The 13,580-nt window shown below is 41.5% G+C and overlaps 2 protein-coding genes across 2 annotated transcripts; both read left to right on the forward strand.

Annotated features, from left to right (window-relative positions):
• Positions 1–400: 400 nt before the first annotated feature.
• LOC100274171 (SH3 domain-containing protein) lies at positions 401–12,002 on the forward strand. Its single transcript, NM_001360553.1, has 25 exons — positions 401–790; positions 878–937; positions 1,039–1,131; positions 1,762–1,990; positions 2,491–2,597; positions 2,739–2,801; positions 3,051–3,151; positions 3,503–3,597; positions 3,863–3,883; positions 5,006–5,101; positions 5,206–5,326; positions 5,681–5,839; positions 5,938–6,110; positions 6,266–6,537; positions 6,952–7,053; positions 7,315–7,491; positions 7,578–7,766; positions 7,901–8,142; positions 8,234–8,380; positions 9,622–9,847; positions 10,074–10,205; positions 10,297–10,440; positions 10,622–10,801; positions 11,261–11,320; positions 11,409–12,002. The coding sequence occupies exons 1-25, from the start codon at positions 518–520 to the stop codon at positions 11,478–11,480; spliced, it is 3,534 nt and encodes a 1,177-aa protein (NP_001347482.1). The 5' UTR covers positions 401–517; the 3' UTR covers positions 11,481–12,002.
• Positions 12,003–12,669: 667 nt separating this feature from the next.
• On the forward strand, positions 12,670–13,475 carry LOC100277295 (uncharacterized). The gene has a single exon (NM_001360554.1). The coding sequence runs from the start codon at positions 12,869–12,871 to the stop codon at positions 13,274–13,276; it is 408 nt and encodes a 135-aa protein (NP_001347483.1). The 5' UTR covers positions 12,670–12,868; the 3' UTR covers positions 13,277–13,475.
• Positions 13,476–13,580: the final 105 nt, after the last annotated feature.

Here is a 13,580-nt window from a genome sequence, read left to right on the forward strand (position 1 = left end):
TATGACTAAAAATAAGCTTTACATTCTATATAAATATAAGGGAAATTTGGATCCATACCATTAAAAGATCACCACTTTGGATCTATACCATTAATATCTCACTTACATGTGGGTCTACATGAGTCAATGACATGTGGGGTCCATGGTATATATCTAAAGTTTGGATCTTTTAATGGTATAGATCCAATTGTTCTTAAATATAAATATATTTATATTAAAATATTAGATTTATCATATAAATCAAATGTTTTAGAAACATCCTATAATATGGAGAATTTACCGTTGCCGTTCCTGGTCGTGAATTCCCGTTTTCCGTCCCGTCCCACCGGGCAAACGCACGCCAAATTGCCAATCCAGCTTGGCGGTTGGATCCAGCAATCCATACCTTCTCGGCTTGTCCCTCCGTCCTGTCCTGCGTGCGACCCGACCCGACCCGAAAAGTCCCACTAGGCTAGACAGACAAGCCTGCTCGCCGGAGATCTCCCGCTCGCGCGGCGCGGCCCCTCGCTCCGCGACCATGGCCTCCGGGCAGGACTCGTCGGGCACCACGCTGATGGATCTCATCACCTCGGATCCTTCGGCCACGTCGACTGCCGGGGCATCGTCGCAGCAGCAGTCCTCCTCGGGCGTCGGCAGCGCCGGTGGCTCCCTTTTGGGGAAGCCCGTGGCTCCGGCGGCGGATCGCAAGTCGAAGAAGGGGACGCTGATGCAGATCCAGAACGAGACAATATCCGCTGCCAAGGCGCTTAACCCCGTCAAGGTCCTGCCCCAGCGCAACAGGAAGAAGAAGGCGCGTCCCCTCCCCTTCTCCCCGGATTTTCATCCTCTCTTCATTCGCATTCCAGGTCTCATGCTGTAGTTTATGCTTCTCGTTCAGCCCGTCTCCTACGCACAGCTGGCCCGGAGCATCCACGAGCTCGCCGCGACGTGCGACCAGGTTCGTCCGGCTGCTGCTTCGGTTTGGTACTTTGATTATAATTTCATGATGCTGGCTTGGATCTGTTAACTTTATCTGCTCTTGTGATATGCCTTTTGTAGAAAAGTTCCCAGAGGCAGCTCGTAAATAGTGTGTTCCCCAAGCTTGCTGTGTACAATTCTGTGGATCCTTCGGTGGCTCCATCTCTTCTCATGGTAAGCTTTTCCTGTGCCCTTCCTCGACTGCTTCTAGCTATTTTGTGGAGGTAGGACTTAGATCAGTCACAGATACACACCAGCAAGCAAGGTTTTAAAGTCGGCTAGTCGACTCTAGTCGCCTGAGCACCGATAAGGTGACTAATCGCGATTAGTCGTCGATTTGCTCGATTAGTCGACTCCTAGTCGTCCACCTATAGCTGACCCACATAATAGAGGCCGGATTAGCGGCCCAAAACAGACATAACTAGTCGACCATAACCCCTAGTCGAACGACTAATCGCGATTAGTCGGTAACTAGGACGACTAATCGCTACCTAGTCGCTCTAGTCGAGTCGTAGACCCTAATCAAGCTTGGACTAGCGATAAGGCCGACTAATCGCGATTAGTCGGACGACTTTAAAACCTTGCCAGCAAGGATAGCACTGTAACGGCATGTGTTAAATTATAGTTTTTCTCAACTGGATTCACACCTTTGCATGTCTTCAACAGAAATTAGATACTTAGATAAATGTGTTGTACAGAAATCATATACTTAGCATAGACCATGGTCATGATAACCTTCAATATTATCGATTATTTTAGGTATTTCCTCTCTATCATTACTTCGACTCTCCTTTGTATTTGCAGCTCCATCAGCAATGTGAGGACAGAAATGTTCTGCGCTATGTATACTACTATCTGGCCCGTATACTGTCAGATAATGGTTCCCAGGGTTTAAGTGCTGCTGGTGGCATACCCACGCCCAATTGGGACGCTCTTGCAGACATTGATGCCGTCGGGGGAGTGACACGAGCAGATGTTGTACCGAGAATAGTTGATCAACTTTCAGCGGAATCCTCGAGTGATGATGTTGAGTGTATGCCTTTATACTATCTCAGTCTACATCGAAGTTATAGTATGAAAAATGTATTTCTAATCATACTTTTGGCCACTTATTAAAAAAAACTTTGAGTATTTCACAGGGACTACTTAATTGAACCAAATTTACTTGCCCGCATTTCTTGCTTACTTTTTTCAAACCAAACTTATGATCTATCTTCTTATTCTCTTGTTGGGAATTGGTTTCCTCTTGGATTTTTTAAAAGCAGTACAATAAGAATGTATATTCCTGGAAAGTATTGCATAAGAAAATCAACTATTATGATCAAATTTATGAAATACCTCAGTTGAAATTTGTAATCTGAACATATTTGTTGCGAGCAATAAGAATCAGTGTCATTATGAAAGGCTCAGCAAGACAGTTTCCATGCCAATTTAAAACAATTAATGTTTCCATCCTTTCCCTTTTAATTCCGTTGTTGAATCATGTTTCTTTGTTCCTCATTGTTCTTAATTATGGATGCTGGTCCTTTGAAGTTCATGCACGGAGACTTGCTGCTCTGAAGGCCCTTACCTCCTGTTCCACTAGCAGTTCTGAGATGATGGAAAAGCTAAATGAAATTGTGTTTGGCATCTTGGAAAAGGTTGGCCATCCATAATTTCAGTTGTTCTTTGTACAGTTACATTAGTCTTTAAACTACTTTTCTTAGCTCCTTTTCTGTTTCCCTGGTCTGTGGCACTAAAGTTGACAGTGTTCTCTACATGATATATCTGGATACTTTCAGGTAGCAGATACTAAACAAAAACGGAAAAAGGGTATTTTTACTAAGCAAGGTGGTGATAAGGAGGTGCTGTTTCGTTTCAAGAATGTGCATTTATTTTTGGTGCTGCTAAGGACTCCTGTTTGTATACCATTATTGACCTTGCTAATTATAAGCATGAAAAGGCAGTAAGGCACCAATTACTACAGTGCGCTTAAACTTGCAGCTCATTATTATCTGGCTAAGATGATGGGCCAACTTAGTTTATTTGATCTGAAAATTGCGAGTCTTATGTTCTGAACTCAATCTTGTGACACTTTTATTTTATTTTCGTAGTCTATCATACGTGGTAATTTGCAATATGCTTCTCTAAGTGCACTGAGAAGGTTTCCACTTGATCCCGGTAACCAAGCATTCCTCCACCGAGCTGTGCAAGGGTGAGTCTGGACTTTGTAAAACTAGTTTTACCACCTTGTATTCTGGACCTTATTTATTTTACAAGTTCTCAACTATTCAATACAAGGGCAGAAGCATTATTTATGGTTTCTTGTCTTTGGTTGTCTTTATAAATGTGAAGAATCAAGAAACCAATATTGACGTGACTTCTGAACCAGTTACTGATTTATTAATTTATTATTATGTCATGTTTCTGTATTCAACTATCTATCAAGATGAACAGCATTATAAAAACATCTACCTGTTCTATGAAAGATCAATCCATGTCTGCAAATGTATGAACATGCTGTTTCATATTCATTTTCTTCTCATTGGACTTGATATGACTGCAGGATTGAATTTTCCGACCCAGTTGCAGTCAGACATGCATTGTCAATAATATCTGAAATTGCTGCGAAAGATCCATACTCTGTCGCAATGGCATTGGGTCAGTTTACTGTTTACTCACATACTGCTAACAATTGCTCACGTTGTCTATTTTATTTTGACATGCATAAAGAACATATGCCATTATGGTTTAGAATATTGTTGATCTTCCATGCACTGAAAATAGTAAATACTAACAAGCCAAATGTAACATTAGACTTCAGTTGCGATCCTGATTTTTTTTCATATTTAGTCAATTTGCGATGAGTCTTGTTTCATGCCATTTATGTGGTTTATAATCTCATGTATGGCTTCGTTTTATGCAGGCAAAAGTGCACAACCCGGTGGTATGCTTCCTTTTTCTTCAGCATCTTTTGTTAGTCTTCTTTAATCATTTGAATACAAACATGTTCCAAAGTGATTTCAGCTAATAGTTTATAACTTTCTATTGCCCATGATAAATGTTTCAAACAATACAGTTATCAGTAAAAAGCAAGTAAAGCGAGGTTATTAAATAGCTAGCTTTAGATTGGCTATTTTTAGCTATATTTTGACGCCTCGACACTATGCCACTTGTTTGCTACAAACTCTATTTAAAATGCTGGGCAAAACAATTCTAGTTTTCATTTGATTTGAGTTACAAGAATCAAGATTTTTGTGCAAAATACAGATATACCAATGAATTTGGTATTGTGGAGAAGTGAATATCTTAATTGCTCTTTGTAAAGAAAAAGCTAGACCAACCTAGGAGGAACTAGGCGGCTGTATATTGTAAGGCCAGTCTCAGTGGGGGTTTCATGTCCCTGTTTTTAAGACTCACAAGTCACAAGTGTTGGAAACAGTGCAAACAATGAAACTTTTATCATCTTTCTCTCTTCATTTATGCTATGCCACCATTGCCATGTCATCTTATTCAATGCCCATGAAATTCTCACGAAAGTCCCATTGAGCCTGGCCTAAGAAGAAAACAAACAGCCAGATGAGGACTCGGACTTATGTGGTTTAGGCATATATCTACATCCTCAATCAATGGAGCTAGGCTCAGTTCATACTGCCCTTCATAACTATCCCTTTAAATATGTTTACTCATTGTCATTGGCCTACCCGATTATAAGTAACATGCAGGGGACAATATATCTTCTTGTCAGTGTCTCAAGTATTACATCATCATTAACAACAACAACAAAACCTTTTAGTCCCAAGCAAGTCAGGGTAGTCTAGTGTTTCAAGTATTACATGCTCTAAATAATATCAGGAAAATATCGTATAACTTTGTGTAATATCTGGTTACAGTGGCCAATTCTACTACCAATTTCTCCCAGCTCTATCTAAAAGCCATTACTTCTTAGATTGTATATAATTGATTCCTTCCTCTTTTGTCAAATCCAGTTATGTTAAAATTTCTTATTTTCACTTCGATGTACTTATTTGTGTACAATATCATATATCATTGTTCCAAACTGAAACAGGAGCTCTTCAGGACATTCTTCATTTGCATGATGTCCTTGCCAGGGTTTACCTTGCAAAGTTGTGTCATTCGATATCTAGAGCACGTGTATTGGACCGTAAGTGAATTGTTTTGTGCATAACCTGAATTTATGTGTGATTTGTGATGCAAATCAGGGTGCATGCATCAAATCGCGGTTCTAATCATATACAATTTATGCAGAGAGGCCTGACATAAAGTCACAGTACAGTTCCCTCCTTTATCAACTTCTTCTGGATCCCAGTGACAGGGTCTGCTTTGAGGCCATAAATTGTGTGTTGGGAAAAGTCGACAACACAGAAAGGTACAAAGATGCACAGGCGTTCAACAGCTTAAGTCCATATTTGGATGCTGTAGTTTTGAGAAGTTTTAGTTTTAGAACAAGGGATGTACAAAACTACGGTTTAGAAAAAAAAAGAGGTCTAGATTGGACTTTCTTAAACTCCGAAAAGACTATAATTTTAGCAATATGGTAATACCATGGTTTTCAAAACTACAAAGATCATTACATCGAAACACAAACACCTTATAGTTTAAAAACCAAATTATTTCAGAAAATCATGGTACCTTTTCTAAAACAACAGAAATACTTTTCATCCAAACAGGGCCTAAGTCGCTAATGATGCAAAGTGTATTATATTATCATCATATCTTGCAGCACGGAGGACAGAGCTGGTGGATGGATTCAGTTAACTAGAGAAATTCTCAAATTGCCAGAGGCCCCTTCTGTAGCATCAAAGGGTGTTCTGGCAAAATCTAGTGAAAAATCTTCAAAAGCAAGGCGCCCTCAGCCTCTCATCAAACTTGTAATGAGAAGGTACGTCGTACCTTTTTAAGTCTAAGTGATTGATCTCTCCTGTTTCCTTTATGCGACCCCCGGTCATGGATACTTTATTATTTGTCTCTTATTCTCAGATTGGAGAGCTCATTCCGTAGCTTCTCTCGTCCGGTTCTTCATGCTGCTGCAAGAGTAGTTCAGGAAATGGGCAAAAGTAGAGCAGCTGCTTTTGCTTTAGGTGCATATGATGAGGGTGCCAGTCTTGATGTTGGATCTCTTGATTCTGATTTTGAGAATCCAATGGCTGAAGGTATGCTGATGTTATCATAGATTTTAAATATATGTTTACATATTCAAATACTCTTAGTGTTAACTGAAAACTTACATCTTTCATTTACTTTTGCACCGAGTTGGTATTGCAATGTTTTTTAATGCAACTATGTGACTTTAATGTTTATGCTGTAGGTACCCGAAAGCAAAATCCGCTATCCAATGGTCATGGTGGAACGGACACAATAGCAGGATTATTAGCATCACTGATGGAAGTTGTGCGGACAACAGTAGCATGCGAGTGTGTATATGTTCGAGCAATGGTCATCAAAGCTTTGATATGGATGCAAAATCCACATGAATCTTTTGAAGAGCTAAAATCTATCATTGCATGCGAGTTGTCTGACCCAGCCTGGCCTTCCTCGCTCCTGAATGATGTCCTACTAACCTTACATGCTAGGTTCAAGGTATTGGATCCCTTTTAGTGTTTATACTATATATGTAGTGCTAAATTTGTTACATTATTCTCAGTACATTGTTCATTTTTCCATTTTAATTTGTTCATTATCTGCTTGTGTCTCAAATAGTCAAATCATATTTGAGATTGCAACCATTGAACATGATTAGTGGCATTGAGTGTTTAATGATTAAAAGTAACGTTGTTCTTTTTAAACATGACGGTGCCTTTTTATGTTGCTTTTTTTAATCGGAACATAGGATTTATTTCTTTTCAGAAATTTGTTTGTCATTTTTTTCTAGCTCCTTTTCATGCACCCATTGTTTTTTATGGTTCATGCACTTATCCTTCTGATTTTTATTAGCATGTGTCCCTTTATCTGATTTCATGATTGACTTATTATTCTGTTTGTCTTACATGATAGGCAACCCCTGATATGGCTGTGACTCTGCTTGAGATTGCAAGAATTTTTGCCACTAAAGTTCCTGGAAAGATTGATGCTGATGTTCTACAGTTGTTATGGAAGGTAGAGCGATAGACTTTTTTCGTGAAGCAATTTCAATATCATCGGACCATCTATAATTCTGTTACGCAAAGCTTCATGTATTTGCATCTATGCTTATAACCCCAGACCCCACTCATGTGGGAGCCGCTGGCACTAAGTCTGCATCTATGCTTATAACCATTAGCACATTTGATGTTATGTTAGTTTGCTGTGGTTTTATTTTTTTTTTCTAGAATGATGTGCAAATAGTAATTAGAAAAAAAACAAAATTTGCCTTTCCAGACATGCCTTGTAGGAGCAGGACCAGATGGGAAACATACAGCCTTGGAAGCTGTAACTATAGTTCTTGATCTGCCACCACCTCAGCCTGGTTCAATGTCTGGACTCACTTCTGTTGATATGGTATCTGCCTCTGATCCAAAATCTGCAATGGCACTCCAAAGATTAGTTCAAGCTGCTGTAAGACAAAATTTCTGCTTGATTAATTTGTTCACTGAGCTTTGACTTTGAAACAACAGACTGATGTTTGGCCCATCAACTATCAGGTTTGGTTTCTAGGAGAAAATGCTAATTATGCTGCATCTGAGTATGCCTGGGAGTCTGCAACACCACCCGGTACTGCATTAATGATGCTAGATGCTGATAAAATGGTTGCTGCTGCAAGTTCCCGTAATCCTACACTTGCTAGCGCTCTGACAAGGCTTCAAAGGTGTGCATTTAGTGGAAGCTGGGAGGTAGGGCCGTTTGCAAAGGACAATTTATTTTCTTTATTGTTTAGAAAAACTTGACGATCGGGAGTGATATAGTATGTCATTTTATTTGATGCCTTTCTGTTTTCTCTCTCTCTATTGTACTGTTAAACTTGTAGATCCGCATTGCTGCTGTACAAGCCCTAACTACCATTGCAATAAGGTCTGGTGAACCTTATAGACTGCAGATATATGAATTTCTTCATGCTTTGGCTCTTGGAGGTGTGCAGTCAAACTTTTCAGAATTGCAGCTAAGTAATGGGGAAAATCAAGGTGCCAGTGGTACTGGTCTTGGATCTTTAATAAGCCCAATGCTTAAGGTCCTAGATGAAATGTATAGAGGCCAAGATGATCTTGCCAGGTATATTTGACACTAAAATCCCTCATGGCTGCTCTATAAAATGTCTTGACGTGGCCTCATTTTTTGTTCTTTTTCTCTCTTATTTTTGCAGAGATATTCGCCAGCATGATAACAGCAAACAGGAATGGAGTGATGAGGAACTCAAGAAACTTTATGAAACCCATGAGAGGCTTCTTGATTTTGTTTCCTTATTCTGTTTTGTTCCAAGGGCTAAATACTTGCCCCTTGGTCCTACCAGGTATGTACTATATATGTAACTATTAAAGGGCATTCATTTTCTAGATAAAGCTATTGTTGACTTGAAATCTTACTTTGTTGCTGAAATTGCCTAAGGAAAAACTTGACCAGCCAAGTGGGAACTAGGCGGCATTGTAGATAATAAGAAATACACACCCAGGTTCGAGATAAAAAAAAAACTTGAACCTGGTTGGTGGGGGTGTACATCCATCAGTTTTTAAAGGCGTCGCCTAGGCGTCCAGGCTCTCAAGCAATCCGAGGCGCCTTGCTCGCCTACCTCGCCTAGGCGTCCAGGCGATGGCCAATTTCTTGTCTCGCCATACCGCCTTAAGAACCATGACATCCACACCACCCATCAACTGAGCTAGGATCAGTTTCTTGGTAAAAAATGCCTAAGAACTAAATATTCGGTTCACCAGTCACGAATGGTTGTGATGTGCTTCACTGTCCACAAGCTCTGGTCCATGCTGTTGGAAGTATGCCAAAACATAGGCTCTATTGATCTACAACAACAACACAGCCTTTTAGACATAAGCAAGTTAGGGTAGGCTAGAGTTGAAATCCAACTGAAACCACAAGTCAATGTTCAGGCACATGGATAGTTGTTTTTCATGCACTCCTATTCAAAGCTAAATCTTTGGATATATTCCATCCTTTGAAGTCTTATTTTACTTCATCTTCCCATGTCAACTTAGGCTCTACTGATATAACTAGCTAAAATTGTTTTACAGACAACTAAATACATTTGAATCAAACTAAGAAGGTACTAATCTACGTACTTAGTTTGATCTAAATGTATCTAGTTGACCATGCATGTTAGCAAGGGGGTAAGACAATCCCTAGTATTGCATTAAGAAGACCTCATGCAGGTTGAGAAAACCTCTGAACACCTGTCCCACTAAACCTTAAACCCCGGCGCCATAGCCCATGTGACAACGACTATGACCAGGGGCTGGACTTTAGACATGTGCTTTGGTGTAGAATAGGTGAGGGGATTTTTTTAACCCAACCTAAAATTCTCGTTCTCACAAGGAGTCAAACTCAGGACATGAGTGCTAAGACCACCTAACCAATTTAGCTTGTTGCCCTTTCACAAATCGATCCATCACAAGAATTAACATTTTTCTAATAGTTCATGTGCGCTTGTGCTAAATCGATGTCTCCTTTAATTTCTTTTGCTGGATGCATTATTTTGTTAGTATCCTGTCTCTTGATATTAAGTATGTTCAACTGTATGGACAGTGCCAAGCTAATTGAGATCTACCGCAACCGTCATAACATAAGTGCTTCTGGTGGTCTAAGTGATCCTGCTGTTGCCACTGGAATATCTGATCTCATGTATGAGTCCAAAGAAGTACATAAAGAGACCAATACTGTCCAGTCTGGTATTGATCCCGATCTGGCAATGGCCTGGGCAGCAGGTTTGGAAGACGATGTTTGGGCAAACAACGCTCCAGCTGTGGATAAAGTAAGATTATTTGTTGTGTTTCATAAATTACTACTGTTATGTATCAGCTTTCTACCTGTTTGAGGCCTATTGTGTTTTTAGGAAAATGACCTTTTTATGAAAAAAGAAAGATGACTTCATTTCTTAATCATTTCCGGATAATTACTCTTTTCTTCATTGAATGTGCTTAATTTGGGAGCAACATTTTGCTAGCCATTGTCATTGGAACTGTTTGATTGAATTGTAGGTAAAGGACTTCCTTGCCGGTGCTGGAACTGATGCTCCTGATGTGGATGATGAGGAATACATGAACTCGAGGCCATCAGTCGGATATGATGATATGTGGGCTAAGACAATTCTTGAAACTTACGATGCAGAGGTAAGTATTGTTACACATGCTCAATGTAGTTTACTCCACATGCTTCCTACATGTGTACAGATAGTTAAGCTTGAATAATCATTTGTTGCAGGAAGATGATGGTAGGTACTCTGGTGGATCCTCTCCTGAATCAACTGGTTCTGTTGAAACCTCCATATCGTCCCATTTTGGAGGCATGAACTATCCATCACTGTTCAGTTCAAAACCGTCAAGTCATGGGGCCTCACAACAAACGGTATATTCTACTGCATCTATGCTATGTTCATTTCTTTGGTGCCGAGAGGAGGGTGTGCTAAAAAAACATTTACTTAACATTGTTATCTGAGTTTAGACAAAGCAGATACTGTACCATACAATTTTAAACCATTTTACAGAATGGATGGATATGGTTTCTGATAGGTTTGCCTTTGCTTCAGATACGTGAAGAACCACCCTCATATTCGACGTCAGTACTACAGAGGAAGGAATCATTTGAAAACCCCCTTGGAGGGGGTGGAGGACGAAGTTTCGGATCCCACGAGGATGAAGATAAGAGTTCTGGTAACCCTCAGTCTGGGAAAGCTTTGTATGACTTCACAGCAGGCGGTGATGATGAGGTACGCGGGTAGTAATCCTTTTTGTTGTTTGTCTTATAAATTCCTGAAGTGATACTTCCATGTTCAGAGTTTGATGGAATGTTGGTTCTGAAATCTTTTTTTCTGGCTTGGGGTAACGGATGTTTATAAGTGATTCACTGTCTTTACTATTGGGATATAATTGTTATTAATGTATTATTGTAACTATCCAGTTCAGTGGCAAATAGCTCAAAGAGAGAGACGGCTTTCATTTGAATGCAAACAAGAGGACAATTGGTTAGGTTCAGTCCTAAATTGGAATTTTCTTTTTTGGAGGACCCTCACCTATCAAGCTAGTCTTTAGGGTTTAGGTTCAATACCATGGTTAATTGTGGGTTCCGGTGAACCTTGGCCCGGCAGCAGCCTCTAGATAGCAATCTGGGTTGAATCTGCTTTCATTCTAACACACTTATTCATTATTCATGTACATTGTTTTTTCAGCTGAGTTTAAACTCTGGAGAAGAAGTGGAGATTGAATACGAGGTCGATGGTTGGTATTATGTAAGTTCCCATCTCACCATAGACTTTACTTGTCTTTGATTTGAAACAAACAGATTTTAAGGTTGACGATTTTTTTGTGTGTGCTCAGGTGAAGAAAAGGAGGCCTGGAAGGGATGGAAAGATGGCAGGTCTGGTTCCTGTTCTGTATGTGAGTTCATGATAACAGCCGTGTGTATCGTTTCCCACACTTGTGGAAGCTGTTTGGAGTTCATGGGCTTAACAAAAAGGCACACTGGAATGCTCCCGAGAGATCTTCGCATAAACTCGTGCCCGTCGTATAGGCACGTGGCCTTGTGGAAGCAGGTCATATCCAGTCATCTTGGGGTTCGTATGATGCTGCAGTGCTGTTCCTGGGAAAGATTTACGTGTTGATTTGTCTGGACCCACACCACTAGTCATTCAATTGATTGTTTTTTGTTGCTAAGGTGGAGACTCTTCAGAGGTTAAACCGTTCATCTGTGCCATTTTGCTGCCGTCTGTGTTCAAGAAGGCAATTTCGTCGTCTCCAGTTCGTGTTGTGCGATATATATTCTAGTAAAATTGTAGAGGCATCATTTCCCCGGCATATATTATTTTGGTCGTGTATGGTGTGATTCTGGTGGTAAAATAGTGTCATTAATGTTGTGTATATTTGTTTCCGGGTGGATTACAGAGTATATAACTATAAGGGGGTGTTTGGTTTAAGAAATCACTACATCCAAATTGAGGTGGTGCATCATGTGTTCATTCCTCAAATTTGGTAGGATGACCCTATTCCTCATATTAGTACTAACTAACTAATTATGACGAATGAGGTGGTGATGATCAACTTATTCCATTTCACAAACCAAACAAAAATAGTGAGGAGTGAGAAGATGATGGACTAGTTCATTCCTCAAACCAAACATCCTATAAAGCCGTAGTTTTGTTTAGGATCATCAGGCTAAAGCTTGGTACCGAAGTCCGGCACAGCACCAAATACAATTTAGGCTGTTTGCTTTAGATTAAAGTTAGCCACTGATGCAGCTGTTACAGCTGCAATCTATAGATTCTTTTGAGACAAAAGTCGGTATGGATTAATGCTAAAACCTTGGCTTGTCTGGTCTGGTCGTCTATTTGGTCTATGGCGGGGGGCTGTTAGCGGCTGCTGCTTTTCCAGTTCGCGCTACCATCGGTAGATGTAGAAAAACGTGATTGGATCAAAAGTTATTCTGAAAATATGGTCTTGGAATTGCGCTAACTATTGTTGCCATGCTCCTGGCCATTTACCGATTTGCTGATTTGCCTTAGGAAATGTCGCCCGGTCGGTCGGTTCCGTGTCTCCTCGACGGCGTTCCTGATAGCAGCTTTCAACGGGCATTGCACAAGGCGGGGCATTTCTTGTATCGCCTGCCTCCAGGCTCCAGCATGCTCTCTTTCTGCTGAGCTCCCCGGACCCCGATCGCGACTGCATCAGAGTAGGGATAAAGGAGAGAGAGAGCCAGTGATTGCGCAGTGGGCACCAACGCAACGCACCGTTGCCTGTGAAGCAGCGCAGCGCGGAGCGGAAGGGTCCAGCGACCGCGACTGATGGGGAGGAGCGGCGGCGAGACCGCGGGGAAGCGGCAGCAGTTCGGGAGCATGGAGGAGTTCTGGGGCTTCTACCTGAGCCAGCACTCCAAGCCGGGCACGCGGCGGTGGCACTTCCTCGGCACGCTGGCCTCGCTCGCCTGCGCGGTGCTCGCGGCCGCCACTGGCCGCGCCGCGGTCCTCCTCGCGGGCCCCATTCTCGGGTACGGCATGGCGTGGTACAGCCACTTCTTCTTGGAGGGCAACCGCCCCGCCACGTTCGGTCACCCCGTGTGGTCCTTCCTCTGCGACCTCCGCATGTTCCTGCTCATCCTCACCGGCCGTATCGACGCCGAGCTCGCACGCCTCCGCGTCCGGCCGACGGCCGAGTCCACCGACGCCGCGGCGGCCTCTGCGCACCATGACTGATCCGTATCCTCCATGCTCGTCTGTCTTGCTTGCCTACCCGGCTACCCGTAGCGAGTTTGAAGTGAAGGCCTAAATCAATCGATCACCAGCAGGCAGTTCGTAGGTGTTTCTTGGTAATATCTGTATCAACAACCATTTCAACTTGTATCTCTAATCTCTATATAATAAATACCATGTTCTTGCTCTAATCTTTATCACCCCACCTCTTTCTGTCTGGTGTGGTTGAAAGGCAATTTCGAAACGACATAGAATTTTCGCTTAGTTTATTTTGAAGGTCCGATTGTTTCTAGAGCCTTAGGATCAG

The sequence above is a fragment of the Zea mays genome, chromosome 1 (genome assembly GCF_902167145.1).
Source record: "Zea mays cultivar B73 chromosome 1, Zm-B73-REFERENCE-NAM-5.0, whole genome shotgun sequence".
Classification (NCBI taxonomy): domain Eukaryota; kingdom Viridiplantae; phylum Streptophyta; class Magnoliopsida; order Poales; family Poaceae; genus Zea; species Zea mays.